General features: G+C 35.0%; 3 protein-coding genes across 4 annotated transcripts; 1 reads left to right on the top strand and 2 right to left on the bottom strand.

Moving 5' to 3' along the window:
• The first annotated feature begins 2,941 nt into the window (after positions 1–2,941).
• Positions 2,942–6,410, top strand: LOC100805362 (glycerophosphocholine acyltransferase 1). Its single transcript, XM_006586969.4, has 8 exons — positions 2,942–3,170; positions 3,570–3,638; positions 3,760–3,817; positions 3,923–4,023; positions 4,728–4,823; positions 4,912–5,005; positions 5,683–5,920; positions 6,018–6,410. The coding sequence occupies exons 1-8, from the start codon at positions 2,970–2,972 to the stop codon at positions 6,319–6,321; spliced, it is 1,161 nt and encodes a 386-aa protein (XP_006587032.2). The 5' UTR covers positions 2,942–2,969; the 3' UTR covers positions 6,322–6,410.
• A 164-nt stretch (positions 6,411–6,574) lies between these two features.
• LOC106794467 (myosin-17) lies at positions 6,575–10,286 on the bottom strand. Of its 2 annotated transcripts, none has more exons than XM_014761758.2 (4): positions 9,909–10,286; positions 8,720–8,868; positions 8,426–8,594; positions 6,575–8,337 (listed from the first exon to the last, which is right to left on the bottom strand). In XM_014761758.2, the coding sequence occupies exons 1-4, from the start codon at positions 10,005–10,007 to the stop codon at positions 8,278–8,280; spliced, it is 477 nt and encodes a 158-aa protein (XP_014617244.2). In that variant the 5' UTR covers positions 10,008–10,286; the 3' UTR covers positions 6,575–8,277. The 2 variants fall into 2 exon arrangements, with proteins under 2 accessions (XP_014617244.2, XP_040861341.1); XM_041005407.1 differs by lacking the exon at positions 9,909–10,286 and adding an exon at positions 9,222–9,877.
• A 1,049-nt stretch (positions 10,287–11,335) lies between these two features.
• On the bottom strand, positions 11,336–13,006 carry LOC100804824 (WW domain-binding protein 11). Its single transcript, XM_003534885.4, has one exon. The coding sequence runs from the start codon at positions 13,004–13,006 to the stop codon at positions 11,336–11,338; it is 1,671 nt and encodes a 556-aa protein (XP_003534933.1).
• Between the last annotated feature and the right edge of the window lie 4,855 nt (positions 13,007–17,861).

The following is a 17,861-nucleotide window of genomic DNA, read 5'->3' as shown; positions in this document are numbered from 1 at the left end:
CTTTATTGGGAAATATCCAAGTCCCACGTCGGCTGCCTCAATCCTTGGAGTGCGGCTTATATATCTGTTGGGCAATTTCACTTAATGCCAATTGGTTTTAAGATGAAATCTAACATGGTATCAGAGCAGGTTCTGACCTTGGGACCTCGTCTTCGCTTCCGCTGTGACGAGTACCCACCATTTGTGATTCACGCACCAAGCCCAATAAGTGCTGGGCGTGAAGGGGGTGTATTGGGAAATACCCAAGTCCCACATTGCTTAGAAGTCGAGGGCGACTGATATATCTGTTGGGCAACTTCACTTAATGCCAATTGTTTTAAGATGAAATCTAACACTCTTTATATCATTAGTGTATAAATTATTTATTTTTATTAATTTATATCTAGTTATAATAATATTATATATATCTCATTATTTTTTAATTAAAGAATATTACAACTAATTAGATTTTTCCACGTAACAATTCTCATATCTTCCACGAATCTATAAAGCGTGTGTGATTGTTTGTTTATACGAAGAACAATGCTATCGCAGTTTTCAGTTTTCTATGCGATGAAGACACGTGGTGCAAATTTTAGTAAAATTAGTTGGCGTGACCTTTTGATAAAGTGGCACCAATACAAATCACCATCAGATGTTCCTCTCGTTCTTTTAAGCCACATTCACACGTGCTCATCCCTTCATGTTTTTCTTACCTTATTGCTTATTTATCGCTGCTATTCTTTACGAACACGCCGAATAAAAGTCAAATATACTACAATATAATTTTGAAAAATTAAACATGTACCTGATCTAATTAATTGAGATTCGATTTAGTTTGGGTTACTGTATTAAAACATTCTCAACTAATCTGATCCGATTCAACTTCAATAAATTTGTATTAGATTGAATGGTTATTCTTAGAAGGTGAGTTTGAATCTAACTCAACTACAGAAGCTAGCTCAATGGATGAGGAAAAGATTATTTTTTTCTCCCCTTTCGGTAAGCATCATTAGCTTATATAAATGATTACAAACTTAAAGATAAATTAAGAATAATGATAGAATATCTTATCTTATATTCTAATAATATATTATATTAAATACAAACTAATTAGCTAGACTAAGAATAACGATAGAATATCTTATCATATATTTTGATAATATATTTTATCAAATACAAACTGATTAGTTAGGCTAACAATACTGATAGAATCTTATCATATATTCTATCACACCTCCGCAGTCGAAGCGAGAGGTTGACGAACACGAACATTGAGACTGTCTCGAACTGGACCCAAGACCACCCCCACTATTTTTTTTTTCTTTTCAGAATTCTTGTGATATCCAGACGGCTTCCCACGTTGCTGTTGGTCTGAATGAGAGATATTTGAGTCATAAATGGATTGTGAAACAGCCACCATTGCCGATCCGGCTTCCTCAAGTATGAGCATTGATCGAGCCTGATAAAATAGAGGTTGATGATCACTCTGCTAAATTAACGTCCCTGCACCTCGATATGCACTTGTGAGACCCAAAACAAGTTGAATGACGAGGCAGCTTTTCGACAGACATTCTCCATTTCAAGAGTGATGGAGATATGGTTCCTTATATTGGAAACCGCAAGAGACGAATGGAAGGAACTCTTATTGTCCGTCATGGCAGTGAGAAGAAGAAGAGATAAGAGATGGAGGGAAGGTAAGGTAAGGGAAGTGATTTGAGAGAGATAAGGTAAGAGAAGAGATTTGATAGAGACAGTGAGCAAAAAGGCTCACCGGGGTTTGAAAAGTTCAACCCATGTCACGTATTGGACATTTTCCATTTCAAGAATGATTGGGACATGATTCTTGATGTTGGAGACAGCAAAAGCAGTGTGAAAGATAGAGTTTGAGTGAGACATGGTGATGGAGAAGAAAAAGAAAAGCGGTTGAACGACGCTAGGACCTGTGTGCGAAAGCCAAAAGAAGGCGCTAGGGCTCTGATACCATCTCAGAATGAATAATGTGAGAGACCCAATTCAATTCGAAAAGCTAGCTAGGGATAAGGGAAAGATTATTTTTCTTTCCCCTTTCGTTAAGCATCATTAGCTTATATAAATGATTACAAGCTTAAAGATAAATTAAGAATAATAATAGAATATTTTATCTTATATTCTGATAATATATTTTATCAAATACAAATTGATTAGTTAGACTAAGAATACCGATAGACTATCTTATCATTGATAATATATTCTATCAAATACAAACTGATTAGTTAGGCTAACAACACTGATAGAATATCTTATCATATATTCTATCAGTTATTACTTATTAGATTGTACATATTAATTTTTTTATTTAAAAATATCATTGTCAAAGTAGGATAAATTTTTAATTATATACAATTTGTTTTATTAATTATTAATAACCTTCTACTTTATCCTAATAATTTATACTTAACAGATGAGTATTTTTCTCATTATAACTATGTACTATCCAATGTTTTATTAGATTTTTAATAACATATTTTCCATTTAATTTACAAATGACTTTAATTTAATCAATCATTAGTATATATTTTTATACTATCAACCAATTAAGTTAAAGAATTTGAGGTGCGGTATAAAATTTCACTATGTTCATTTGAGTAAAAATAATTTATTTAATACATTTTGGTATTTAATCTCTGATAAAATGAATTGGAATATACCGTATTATTTGATTGAGGAAAAAATACTATCAACCAATTAAAAACTATCTTAATTATAACTTTGAAAATAATAAAAATTTATAATTTCCAATCACATAAAATTCGAAATTAGGTAAAGAAGAAAACACGTTCTTAGTGTTAGAGAACATCCAATTAATCGGTAAAAAAACATTCAATTAAATTCCACTAGCAAATATTAAATTAATTGATTGATAATTGATATGCTTTGCTTGTTTTGGAAGACATTATTATTATCATTTGATAGCAATCAAAATTAGAAAGACACATATATATAGTTAGATGGAAGAACAAGAGGCCGTATTTCACTCTCGGAATTCTGGTTCTGGTTCTGCTTCTGCTTCTGCTTCTGCATACATCATATCACAAACAATCTTTCTCTGTCTGAATCGAACACACATGAGTATGTCTGATAACGAAGACCATGCAGACTACACGGACAATAATTCCTCTGCAAAGCGTAGGTTCAGGGATAGGTCCAAGGTACGTTACCTTCAATCCATTTTCTTCATATAAAACTTAGATGCATGTTTTTGGTGCTGTTCTTGAATTAGATTTTGAAATTTTACTTCGCCTAATAAAATAAAATTTATATTCGAACAGAAGAATAGTATAAAAAGCACGAACAAAAACTGTATTTATTTATAGTATCTTTGGAAACTAGAAGGAAGGAATTACGTTTGATTGAGATACAGAAATTATAATTATTTGCTTTTGAAAATCACATCCAGAACGTGGAACCAAACACGTTATTAATTGGTGTAATAAGTTTTGTTTCTTTTTGTTTTTCAATTTAATTTCCATGCATGGCTGCATCTGTTTTTTAATTTTATGATATGGGTTTAATTTGTTTTTTGTTTTTTGTTTTGGCTGAAAATGAAGGAGGTATTGTCCAAACAAGCCGTTAAGTTAGCCAAGCAAGCTGAAGAGCATGAAAGGTTCATCAACAAGGTGGGTCTGTTCTGCTTAATTTCTGATTCACGTATTCATCATCTATGGCCATTTGGGTATGCTAATATTGAACAAGCTTCGATTTTGATGTTTGTTTTTCTTTCTTTCTATGAATGTTCAGGTGACTCATTTTTTGGGGGTTCTTGGCTTTGGTTGGTTTTGCTTCATCTTTGGGGCAAGTAAGTTGATTCTGTTTGACACTGCATTGGTTTTTCTTTTTCTTCTTTGAACAGATTCAATTCCTTCTTTATTGGTTTTCATTTTTTATTATCCTCCTTTACCAGGGCCACAAGCCGTTCCCTTGGTATATTGCTTGTTCTATGTCGTGTTTGTTCCTCTCCGTTGGATATATTACAGGTTCAAGAAATGGCATTACTATCTCCTGGTGAATGATGATATCTCAATTTCTGTATTTTAAGTTTATTGTGCAACTATTAAACTAGAGAAATGCTAGCAAGTAACAATGCGTTTCTGTAATTTAAATACACTATTGATTGGAATTTATTAGAAATCGTGAACTTTGTGTGGCTCTTGTTACTCTTACTCGTGAATTGTATTTTCTAATCAATTTTAACTAATGATAAAGAGTGTGTTGGAGAGTGTATTGCTAGCACTTCTCATGAAACTATTGTATGTTTTGTGAATTTAAGCAGTGTTTCAATTCTTTGACTGATTAAAATCATTGGAACAATGTCTCAATGTTCTCATTATCATAAGGATATAAGTATTATGATACATCCTTACTTCGTGGGAAGGGAACCTCCGGAATTAGAGAAGGAAGGGAAATAAATTAGAAAGGAAAATAAGACTCAATTCATTGCTTGCTTTTCAGTATTGACGCAGTACATATATATAGCAGATATTGCCTTGCAACTAACCACTAGCTATGCATAACAAGAGCCTACACTTTGGGGATTCTGTTAAATTGCTATAACAAACTATAACCATCTCTAATGGTAATCCCTTTAATACCCTTACAGTAATTAATCTACTTAGGCTAGGTTCCTAACATATTAATTTCTTGTGTTGCTGTAGTAGAAACCTATGTAATGAAAACTAGTCGGCTAAGTGATTGTTCATGTGTTTCAGGATTTTTGCTATTATGCCAATACCATTTTCTTGGTTTACCTCCTTTTTTACCCAAAGAATGAAAAGCTTTTCCTGGTTTGTTTTTCATTTGCTGAGGTAAGCATGTTATCCTTGATAATTTGATGACTTGGTAGAAGAATGATTTATTTGTCTACTTTATGACTTATCCAAAGAGCTTTTGCAGGGGCCATTAGCATGGGCTTTGATTGTTTGGCGTTGCAGCTTAGTTTTCAGTTCAGTTGACAAAATTGTCAGTGTTCTTATCCATCTTTTACCTGGTATGATATACCTTTATTTTTTCAGCAGTCCTCTCTTTTTTTTTACAAGATAATAAAATTTTGGAAAACCTTACTCTTCTATGATCATTATAGACTCATGCTTTCCATAGTCAAATATTGAGAATATCTGACAAAATAATTATATTGGGTCAATGTGTTGTTAATGTATGCTTATCAGGGAATTTGTATTGTGTAAGAACAATATGAAGGACCTTCAAATTGATATCATCAAGGGTCATCTACATAAAATCAAAACACATCAATATTTTTATCTTATTTTATACTTCTGTTCATGTCACAGACTGGGTGTTGCTACCCCTCCCCCAAAGAAAAAAAAAACTATCTTCTGTTTCTTGCATGAGTCGCATCTATTTTCAGATGTCTTCATTTCTTGATGTGCTTGTATGATTTAATATCTGCTAGATATAAAACCATTTACGAGCCTTCATCTAACAATATCCACCTAAATCCGCATATTCAATCACTATATTTTTTTCTGTATATTATGAAAATATGTAATTCTTGTTTATCTATGGAACAACTTGAACTTCTACTTAGACATCACAATATTAGAGATGCTACAATTGGACTGGATTTGTGATAGGCATGTCAACTTTAGGTTTCTTGTTGCATCCATTTTGGTTATTATTATGCTTTTAATGCAATTTTTTTTCCAGGATTGGTTTTCTTTACCATTCGATGGTGGAATCCTGCAACCTTTGAAGCCATGCGACCAGCGGGAATGGCTGGAAGATCTACATGGCCTTATATTGAGGATAAATCCTATCTCTGGATGTGGCTGTTTCTGGTACCCTTAGCAGTTTACATTCTCTGGCAGGTTCTATACTTCCTCATTGTCAACGTCTTGCGCCAACAACGGTTTTTAAGAGATCCTGAAGTCATGACTTCCTACAGGTAACTAATGAATGAGCATTTCTACAGGTGTTCTAGATTGGTAGTTGATCATTCTTTGACATTTCTCATTTTATTGCCTTAACTGTTTGTTGCATAGGGAACTCTCCAAAAAAGCTCAGAAAGCAAACAATATTTGGTGGCGCTTAAGTGGCTTACTTGGAGATCAAAATCGCTTGTTAATGTACATTGTTCTTCAAGGCATATTTACCGTGGCAACCACGGCTCTGACTGTTCCCATTTTCTTGTCATATGAATTGTCTGTAGTCTTCCAATTGCTTAAGATTTCTGCATCAGTGTGGAATGGGGGAAGCTTCCTAATAGATGTGATGCCTAGGCAAGTAATTCTCAAGGAGAAAAAGAAATCAGAGATGCAACTTGTTCAAAATCAAAAAGATCAGTGATATATGGTGATGGAAAGTCGTAGGTAGTTCAACAATTCTTGAGGCATCTTGATTTCATGATATGAATTAATTATCCATTTAGTCATTTACCATATTAGTCTTAATCTGTATACCATGGGAGTGCAGCTTAGTTGATTAAATAGAGTATATAAGTTGTTGTAAACTTTCTCACACCTAAAGATAAAAAAAACTAAAATATGTTTTATGTTCCTATAAATTTTTGGAATCCATCCCAATAAAATTTTGAGTATATTTTTCGTTCATACAAAATATAAATATGTGATATTTTGATTCGGGCAAATCCGATCTGGCATGCCACTCCTTTTAATGGCGTGTCCCTCTTTCATTGGTTCAATAACTAACTAATCTCTTGATATTTTTGTGGGTTACCCCCCCTCCCCCCTAAAATTGAAAAAAAAAAGCTTCAAAATTTCAAACCCCTATTTAATTAACATTTATCTTCTTCAAAACTTCAACAACCACGGACTTTTCCGGACAAAATGTTCTTCTCTGATGATAGTAGAGACAATCAACTTCTTCTCTTACAATGATGACTTCTTCTTCCTTCGACGACAACAACACCCACTCTTGACTAGGTTTTGGACGCAGAAGAGAAAAATGTGGTGCGGTTTAGGGAATTGTTACTCTTCTGTTTTTTCATATCTGGCGATGCGGCCTCTCAATCCCTTTGTGCCTCCTCTTCTCTGATGATGACTTCTTCTTCTCCAACGACAATGGCCCACTCCCCGACTCGGATTTGATTTGGATGCGAAAGAGAAAGATGGGGTGCGATAGGGTGTACTGTGGTTTAGAGAATGCTTTCACTCCATTTCTTTTTCTAGATCTACACCATCAAAAACATCTTCTCCCTCCATGCAAACCGGACTAGACTGACTTGGCTGGAACGCTCGTAGTTGTCTCGTGAGGAGATGCTGATGCGATGGCTTTGGTGGCGGTGAGAGGAGGAGGGAGAGTGATTGCTAGAAGAGTGATGAACCGTGGTAATAACAGTGGGGGTGTTGTATCATAGTAATCAAAAGTTACATAACAATGTTTAAGTTATTAACACCACAAATTGCAAAAAGCCTTAGTTCTATTCTGGTTATGGTGGTTGAAGTCTTGAAGAAGATAAAGGTTAGTAAGAAGAGAGTTTGTGAGGATTTATTTTGCAATGAGAGAGCGACACTAAGAAAGAGAGTGACATGTGTGCTCCAACATCAACCAGACCTAACTTTTGCCAATATATTTTAGTTTTATAAGAACAAAAAATATATTTAAAATTTTATATTTTAAATATTTTAATATTTATAAGAAAGAAAAATATATTTTATTCTTAAAAAAAGTCTTACTTTGCATTTTAAGAAGACCCCATAGTGTTGCCCATATATAGTTCTCAAAATGCAATTGAAGTGGAATATACCAATGCATATTCCGTGTGCATTTCTTCAAAAGGAACAAAGTCTTGAAAAGTTTGATATCTTGGTATAGTTTTCTCTTCATCTCTAATTTCATTGAGCCTTGCGAGATACTAGCAAATTTTGGCACACATATCCTTACGGCTTGTGATGCTCCCACCACATTTTTTGTCCGTCATGTACAAAAGTTGCTTAAAAAATGAACAAGGAAATCGACAATGGAATAATCAGATCCATCATGAAAATCTCATCAATGTGGAAAAGGTCAAAGAGTTTCATTCAGGAGGGCAACTTTAAGGTGCAAAATTCATAAGTTATGACAAGAAAATGGTATTTGCTCCTGAGTCCTGACTATCAATCCTCCAATTTATTAACCTTCAATTAGCTCAGAACATGGTGCATTTGAAGATATTGTTAAAACTTGAATAAATAAATATATGAATGAATGAATGGAAGTTGAATAAAGGATATATCATTTGTATTGCACTGAGTCACTTTTCGGGGGACAGCCACAAGAAGATAAAGCGTTCAGAGGCAACAATCACTGATATTGTGGGATAATGTGTTGTTCATCCCAGTACATTGTACTGATCCTGAGAACCTGCAGCACGATAACATCATAATAAGAAAGCAAATCAAAGAAAAATATGATCTTAGTTAAAAGAAAGAATAAAGGAAGGAAAACCCACAGGGCAAAGCTCCTTTGTAATTTCATTCAAGGTCTTCTTGGGTTTTTTTATGTAGCTCCTGTTGTTTAAATTTGAGGACTCAAATGCAGCTCCTTTATAATATTGTTCCATCATGTGAGTATCATATAGATGTGGTAACCTTCGAAATGGGTTTATTGCCAGTATACGTCTGCAACAATGTAGTAGTAGTAGCAGCAGCAGCATGGTTACATTGAGTTCTACTTTCACTAAAATAAAAAAAAATAAAAAACAATTTTAGCATTAAAAGAAATAATAAGATTATTAGTATCTTACTTAGGTACATAGATTTCATTGAGTTCATATCTAGCTGCCAAGTTGTGCAGAACTCTTGGTTCATGCAAGTATGACAGTTTTGTCATGCCATATACACCTCCAGGGGGAGCTTCATCATCTTTGGGAAAACCTGAGATATTTGCGATAACCTGCAACTAGATTTCATGCTGTTAAAAATAAAATCATAAGCAAAAACCTTGGACACTCTTCTTTAGTTACTGGTCAAACATAAAGGACACAGTCAATTAGACAATAAGAAGGGAATAAGCATAGGATTTGTTTTACCAAAGATATAAATTAAACATATAAGGCACAATTTTACAGATTACATTACATTTTAGATAATTATATATTCTTGAAGGTTATTTAACCCATCTTGATTCGCAGAGCATGTAAAAAAAAAAAAGTTTACAAATAAAAATAGTATCAATCTCACTAGCAAAATGTACATTGTTAGATTGGGACAGTTTTTTTTTGTTGGTTAGATTGGAGGAACAAGCACCTGATAACGAAAGGGGATGGTAGATTGAGGAGGCTGTTGTTTCAAGCACATCTTTTTTGGCTTCTCGAATGATCAATTTAGAATGTAATATTATATTTCAGAATAATTACAAATTTTGGCTTCCAACATGGCCATGGAAGGTAAAAAAAATATTTCGGAAAGAGTGCAGGAAATAACTTGAAGGTGCAGAAAACAAATTGGAGGTACAAGAAGCAACGGCCTTAAGGGGATCAAGTGTCCAACACCAAAATCACACCAAGTCTTTAAGAATTTGGGCAGTGTCATTTGAACTCGAAGGTCATTGACCGATAGAGTTGTTATTGTAAACCTACCCTTGCCACAGAATCCTCCTTGCTAACTTAATTTATGACAATGTGTGTCTATTTTATGTGGCATATGGAGGGGGAAGGAGAGGATTCGTTGATAACGTTCAGAAAGAAAATTCTACAAAATCTTGAAAATCTTTAGGGATTAAGAATTAAAATCTAAAAAGATTGAGAGACTAAAAACTTAATTAACTCTAAATAAAATTATAGTAATTGATAAGAAAAATAAATTATTAGATTAAAAGCTTATATAAATCCTTTTCGAAATCTGAAGTTTGAACATTAGACAGTTCCACTATCTCATGTTTTAGATAATAAAAAATTACATTAATTAAGATGAAAATAAAAAATAATACTGTACCATGTTTTTAAGAGACCCAATTATCATGCATAGCCAGCATAGGGACACAAATTGAAAGATTTGTATTGGAGCTTGGTCACTTAACTCTATCCCATGCATGCAAATCCATGCTTTTACTAATTTATTTCAAAGTTCCTTAATATAACACCTACGACAAAATCTTTTTGAAATACCATGATCTTAGGCTATAGCCAAAATACAACACCTACGACTTTCTAGTTAGGGTGTGAAAGCATGAGACATTTTAAAAAGAGGAAGAAGAGAAGAAGGGGAATGGTCTGCAGCTGTAAGAGAAAAAGGAGGAAGAAGATAGATGGGATAGCTTGGAGTTTTTAAAAACTGGGAGGTGCATGATACATTTAGGAAGCTAGGTGTAGAATTCAATTCTCCTCTTTTGTGGATACTTAAAAAGAAAAATTGTTCAAATTATTATTTTTTCTTCAATGTGGATACTTTAATTCCAACCAGCTAAGCTGCACCTATTTTTTAAAATAAATAAAAAAATAATCAACAAGCGGTGCTGCTTGTGGCTGTGCCCGTTGATAGAGGACCATAAAACAAAAGTTTATGTTTAGGTCTATTTAAATATATATTTTTCTGTAAAAAAAATTTGCTTTATTTTTTCAACAATGAAATTCTATGGTTCGGGTCACGTGAATTAGGACATGGATGGCTCCTATTTGGCTCCCAAGAGATCGAAAACAAAGATTCTTAATGGAAGAGAAAGTGGTCCTCTTGAGGTCTGAAAACTAAGTATGTGCTTGAAAATAAAAACTTTTTCTTTCCATGATCCTTAATTTTTTATGTACATCACACGAAAAAGTCACCAATGAAAATGTTCACAGAACACTGACAAGTCTTTTTTTCTAAGTCCAGTCAATCACATTTATGAGTGCATCTACCAGTTGTATGAAATCGTTTCAATTCAGTAATGTTAAATATGTAAGCATTAAATAGAGAACTTTGATATTTTATAATAGTGACTCAAGATACCATTGTTTATTAAAAAAAAAATAATAATTATCATTAAAAACTACAACTCAGTTGCTCCCAAAAGACCAAGGAGCATTAGAGACATTTTGATTAAAACGAGCAAAAAACAATTAGAGGCTCAGAGAATAGTATTATAGAAACATACAAACTGGCAAACCAGAAGTTCGTACTCCAATAAATCAATCCACTAATACTAAGAGGCTCTAATGGGACATCAAAAACACAATTAGAGCCTCAGTTATCCTGCTATACAAATATGTTAACAAAAGGCCACGAATCACTCAAAGTATGTGAAAAAAATAAAAAACACAAACGGCAAACCCAAGACGCTGCTTAATCATTGATTAGCAGGGTCTAATAACTGAACTAAAAAATACCAAAATTGGAGCCTATCTTTTTTTTCTTCACTCAGTTTTTTACAAGCTACGAGGCAATTAGCCATTGCCTTTCTCCTTCAACGAGTTAAGCTTTTCGAGCCTCCATTCTCCTCTAAGCCGAGCAATGAACGTTGCGGCTTTAACATTCACATCGGGGCTGGGACAGAAAACGTTACGATCCGTAACGGTTTCATTAACAGAATCAGTAACGGCGTCAATGATTGTAGTTTCCGACACATTAATAATGTCCTCGCGTTCTGGAGAGCTACACCGCGAGCTCTGGTTGCTACGTATCTTCACGAAATCTCCGCGAACTACGAACTTCATCGCCTTCATCTTAAACGGTGGTGGCGGCGGCGGAATCGGAATTAACGGCGACTGGTTGCCGGCGTTTAGAGTCTCGTCGTTGAAAGTGACAGCTCTGTTAGGGAGAGGTGGTCGGCCGGAGTTTCTCCGCCGTGGAGGCTCTGGCGGAGAAGACGGCGACGGAGGGATCTGGCTCTTGCGCTTTGACGGCGGAGGAGGTGGTGGCGGAGGTGGCGCCGACACCGAGTGGATTTTCTTGCTCTTGCCTAGTCCTTTTCGGAATAGACTGTGGAAAACTGAAGGAGGCGGCGGAGGTGGCGGTGGAGGTGGTGGCACTGTCGTGTTACTCGTTAATTCATCGACATTATCATCGTAATGCTGATCGTGATTTTCGTTATTCTTTGTCTTTTGTTTCTTCTTTTTCTTTCTCTGATTGGAGAGAACTGAAGCCCAAATCATCGCCATCTCTCTCTTCACGGTGCTCTTCTTTCGCTCACTCTTGCGCTCCGATCGTGCCTTCGCCGACGGAGGCTGCGGCGGCGTCGGAGGAGCCGCCGGCTGAGAGCGGATCGTCGTGAACTCGCTGTGGTCGAGCTCTACAGTTATCTCACTCTCTCGCTCTCGCTCTATTTTCCGATGCGTCCGTCGGGTATTGCGACGAGCAGATTCTGGCGGAGGAGGAGGTGGCGGAGGTGGTGGAGGTGGTGGAGGTGGCGTAGTTGACTTCACCGGCGGCGGAGAAGAACGAATTTCGAAGGTATCAACCAGAATTTCCTTAATTTGATCTTCTTGTGGTTGTTGTTGTGGTTGTGGTGATGGTGATTCCGGCCACCGTTTACGGTGGTCGAAGGCGGGGAAGTACTCCCTAGCCGGCGAGCGGAACTGCTTATCGATTTCGAAATCGTCGTAGAACCGGAACTTGAACCGGTCGTCACCGGTTTCCCACTGGCGCAGATCTGGATAAGAGCTGCTGTTTCGTCTCATCTTCAAGCGGTTTCCCCCGGTAGCCGGTGACTCCAACCTGTTAAGAGGTGTATCGTTACCATACACCTTTCTCTCCTCTGAGAACCCGAACCACTGCGATTGTCCCTCTGAAGGCACACGACGAAACGCGGCGTTTCGATCCGAAACGGCATCGTCGTCGTGCTGGTGCACGTGGTTATTATTCTGGGTCTGTTCTTCGTCGTTGTTTCGTCTTGCGAAGACGCCGCATAGGATAGCAAAAACGACGAGGAGGATGTTGAGGGAGTCCCAGCTGGTCTTGACGTCGGAGGAGGCCGGGCGGAGGAGGCGCGTGGCGGCGGAGAGGAGCGGCGGCACGGCGAGGAAGAGGAGCGTGAGGATCACGATTGGGAAGAGAATGATGAGCAGCGGAGGGCTCAGTAAGGGTGGCGAAGAGTGCCACGAGCGACGGTGGGGCATGGTGGTTGTGAGAGTGGAAGAAACAAGTGTGTGTGAGGTAAGGTTTGTGCTCTATTCTATTTCTATCTCTTGTTTTGTTTTTGGAAATTTTTCAGGTACGGGGACAACGTGAAATGAAATTCTTATAGCGTGGAATAATAACAACGTAGCAACTAGCAAACTCTTTACGATGGACAGATAATATACTTGGAGTAACAGGTACTTCCTAAACTAAACTCTCCAATTGTATAAATTTCCTTCAATTAATTTAATCATTTGTACATTGTTTTTTTTTTTTTTTCAAAACATGGTAATTAGGGCTTTTGATTCTTTTGTGGGAGTTGATTGAGATATTCTTAGGAGTTTTGGTTTAAAGTTAAGTCACATTCAAAATCTTCTATTTTAATTTCTTATTAAGATTGTATTTTTTGAAAATTGAATTTAACATGGATTGGTTATGATTGTGGTTAATAAAATTAGTGGAAAATTAATTAAAAATTGAAAAGTTATCTCATTAAATTATAAGTGTTCAGACTAGTTATTGAAGTAATTAAAAAATATAAAATAAAAAAATTATGATTTATTTAAAAATATAATAAATATATTAAAGATAAAAAATATGAAAAATTAGAAGATAGAAATTGAGGTTTTGAAAATAATTAGAAACTATTTATCCAATATTCAAACAAGTTGTCAAGATAAGTGTATTGTTTAGTTTTGTATATTATTTCTATTTTGTGTAGTTACTAGAGAGTTGTCTAATTAAAAACTATTTGCAAATAATTGTCCCACTAAAACACGTTGAATCTACTATCGGAGTTGTCTTAACATTATATTCTATAAAATTATTATGTGGTATACGTGAAAATGATTCCGGACAATGTATAGTTTAATAATTATTTTTTGACTTAAAAATCATTGCATTAAATAAAATTTGTAATCAGTGATTTAATAATAATTGAGTTTAACAAAATAAATAGTAGTTTTATACTTTTATATGCACAGTTATAGTAGGAGGAAAAAAAAGACATTTTTATTTAGTTTTACATGTATTTTTTGTCCTGTGATTAGCTTTTTTTAAAAAAAATATTTAAGCCACAAAACATACTAGCTACTTGTTTTACAACATTATTCTTTTTAAAAAATAACCAACTTTTTTGTCACTATTTTAGCTTTTAAAGATGTAGTCATAAAATTAATTACCATAAAATTAGTACATTATTAAATTAATCTTTCAAGAATTCTTTTATGTCACTACTTTAATCATCTATAAGGACTAATATAAGGACATTTTAGATTTTTGAAAGATTAATTTGGTGATAGATTAAATTCTTGACAAACAATTTTAGTCACAAAATTTTAAGAAGACTAATATAAAGATAATTTTTTTTATCCATAGAAATTGAGTACAGGAGAGATTTGTAACATTCATATAATTTGTTTAACCAATTAAACTAATCTCCATAGTGATATAAAGTTGATTTAAGTTTTTAAGACGTTAATTTGATTATTAATTTATTTTGATTTTTTTAAATCAAATTGATGATTTTTTTTTTCAAAAGAGAAATGTTAGTTAAGAATGCTCTTTTTTTTTAACACATTCTTTATTATTAATTAAAATTTATTAGAAAATGGCATTAGGGGCCGTGTAAGCCAAAAAAAATTATTAGAAAATAAAAATGTTTTGAACAAGACTTATTAAATAGAGAACATGAGCTACAAAGTATTTTGTGATTCTTAATGGATTTTAGTGGATGATTAAAAAAATAACATGTTAAAGAATTTATTTCTAACATTTTTCTTTCAGAATTACTAAACATGAGTACAATAAATTTTCAAATACAATTTATTCAAATAACATTTTAGAAAAATTTATTCTTAAGAATGAAGAATCATCCTTTCAAAACAGAGGCTTTCATTTTGATTGATCTAGTGAAACCTAAAAAGAGAAAAAAGAAATCTACGCCGGCGCGTAAATTAATTAGTAGTTTTATTAAATTAGAATGATAAAAATAGAGAAAACTATTGTAGTACTTTGTGTCAATTGAGGAACATAAAAGCTATACACCAAATGTATAATAATAATAATAATATATTCCTTTGTCGCCCTCAGTTTCCTTGAAGAGCAAGTATGATTGTGCTTAAGTATTGAACTCGAATTCCTTTGTGGAGTTATTATGCTTGACATAACAAGGTCTATAAAAAAAATGTTTGACATAACAAAACAGAGATATAATGTCAAAACCACAATCAAATACACATTAAACTAATCTTCCAAAATGCTTCTTGTTAAAAACATTAAAAGAATCATTATAACAAAGGATGTTTCCAATTTGTTGGATTATACATTACAGTATGTGCAACTTATATAGATTTTTTTTGAAAAAAAATTACATAATTAACCTTCTTATCCAATATTTTCCTTGGTTAGAGAATAATTTAACGACATTTTGGATGGGTTAGTATTCATTCGGCCTGATTCTCAAAAATAAATGAAGTATTGATTTGATCTGAAACTTGAGCTACTCATTCTTAATCGTCGTTATCCTTAACGCTAAATTAAGTTTTAGATAGGTTTATGTGCCGATTGAATGCTAAATAGAATTTATAGCATGCCTGTAAAGAATGTAATTTTGAGTTTATAATGAAAGTTGTTTCACAACCGTAAGTACCTGTAATCCTGTATCAACAAAAAAAAAAAAAAAAAACGTAGGTAGCTGTAGTAGAGTGGGAAATGTGATGTCGTACACTCAATAATATAGATAAGGCACAAACAAAATTAAAAGCTAGTTATTAAGCTAAAATGAGTTTATTTAAATATCTTTTACTGTAAGAGAAGAAAATGTTGGCCATAAAAGATTTTTTAAAAAAATTATTGTCATGTTGCCTCCTTATGACATTAATCTTAAATTATCAACACAAATTATCGATGAGATTCCTATCGTTCGGCACTTGGGCCCAACCTTTCAAGTTAACATTATTTTTCTCCTTTTTTTTTATCTTTCTTATTTGACCTTTTCAAGCGCTTGCTATAATTATGTATTGCTTCTGCCTTTGCGTGTAATAAATATATTGACTTGCATCAATATAACATAATTTAAATGACTATTTGACAATGGTATATAGGTAATGTTTTAATCAAAATTTAGACTTAACACATGTCAGGGTGGACGTGACCGAAGAGGACTATGGATTTCACATGTTGATTTTGAGAGGTGTCTTTATCAAGAGAACAGGAGGGATACTTGCAAAACAAAAGACTCTGACGCTTAAGTAAAAATATGAGTTAGGAGAAATAAGCAAGTATATATGTATAAGAACAAGTATGCGTAAGCTCGAGGTGTGAGCGAAGGTGTCCAAAGGGTTCGATGGAACCTGATATTTATAAGAGTGAAGCATAGCTACGGGTCATTGTATGTAAGGACTATTATAGTCTTTGCAGATAATTCATGGCTTGTAGATAATAGTCAGAAGCTTATAGGTAATGTTAGAGATAAACTATAACTTATAGATAAAAGTTACAAGATAATCATACCTTGTAGATAATGTGTAGCCTTATAGAAGGTGACAAGATAGTCATTGTATGTAAGGACATCTGATGTCTGGGGTAGTAGTCTTCACAAGTAGAGGATGACAAGTTTGTCGAGACTCCAAGTGTGGACGAATGTTGCTCGATGTTGGGTGTGGTAACCTCAACAAGTTGTGAGAGAATTGCAGATCGATATGGCTTGTCAAGCCCCCGAGCCTAGACTAGTGTTATCAGGGCTGCTTCTGACAAGTTTTTCGAGATGAGCATGTCTTTGGCATATTAGGTAAGGTAAGTCGTTAGATTTGACAACTTTTCCATTTTCTAACCGTTGGAGAATGTATTGAAGACAAACATTTTGTTCTGTCTGCTGTTGTACGCGTGTACAACGCACGCACAATCTCTTACATACGTGTCACTCGAGGAGTGGGCATATCCTAGAGTTGTGTTTCGTTCGTGAATGGGGTGCGTCGTGGTGCAAAATTTTAGGGCACCACTTCAGTTTTCGCTAGTTACCAAAGAGTCCGCCTCCCTTTTAAATGGAGTGGACTTTTTGATTTCGGGTCACTATTCCTTCTCAAAATTTCTTCGCTCCCATGCTTTCTTGCTTTCTAGCTTTTTAGTTTTCCTTTATTCTTCGTTTGATTTCTCAAGGTACTTCCGTCTTCCACAATGTTTTCCTTTTTGTCTGATTTTGCTATCGGCATGGGTGGCAATAACTCTTAGGAGGGTGAGGGCCTCACGCCGGATTGGTGGGGGCACTTCTCGGCCTCGCAGGAGGGTGCAACCTTCCGCTACTTCCAGAGAGCATGTCCCAGTTATTGTGATCCTTTCCCTTTTGCTTCTAGGTGTGTGAGGAGCGATAGTGGCGATAGAGATGTCATAGTGTCTCCCTGCATACGACATAGCCACAATGCTGGGTCACCATCATCCACCCCAGTCGTCGTTGGCTATGAGTGAGTGAGGGACGACGTTCTAAAATACAAGTCATCTCTCACTTCAGCGGCAAGTGTCGCTACGCTTCAACGCCAGGTGAAGCTAGCAAATCCTAAGGAATCTTTCAAGTGGGTTGTTTAGGCTTGCGAGAGTGATGACTTCTCGTTCTTGAGGGCGGTGCCTTGTCGTTCGCCCTTATTCTTTATGTACAAGTATCTGTTTGAGGTCTTGAGTCTCATTCTCCCCTTGATCTCTTTTTAGTGTACTCTGCTTGACCACTTGAATGTGGCCCCCTCTCAACTCCACCCAAGCAGTTAGGCAATGGTAAAGGCCTTTGAAATTGTGTGTCTTTTCTTCAACATCCGACCTAGTGTGTCGATCTTCTTGTTTTTCTTTCAAATGAAACTAAGTAGC

Source organism: Glycine max, chromosome 9, assembly GCF_000004515.6.
Source record: "Glycine max cultivar Williams 82 chromosome 9, Glycine_max_v4.0, whole genome shotgun sequence".
Classification (NCBI taxonomy): domain Eukaryota; kingdom Viridiplantae; phylum Streptophyta; class Magnoliopsida; order Fabales; family Fabaceae; genus Glycine; species Glycine max.
The sequence above is the reverse complement of the archived record's forward strand: the minus strand, read 5'-3'. Positions and strand labels throughout refer to the sequence as shown.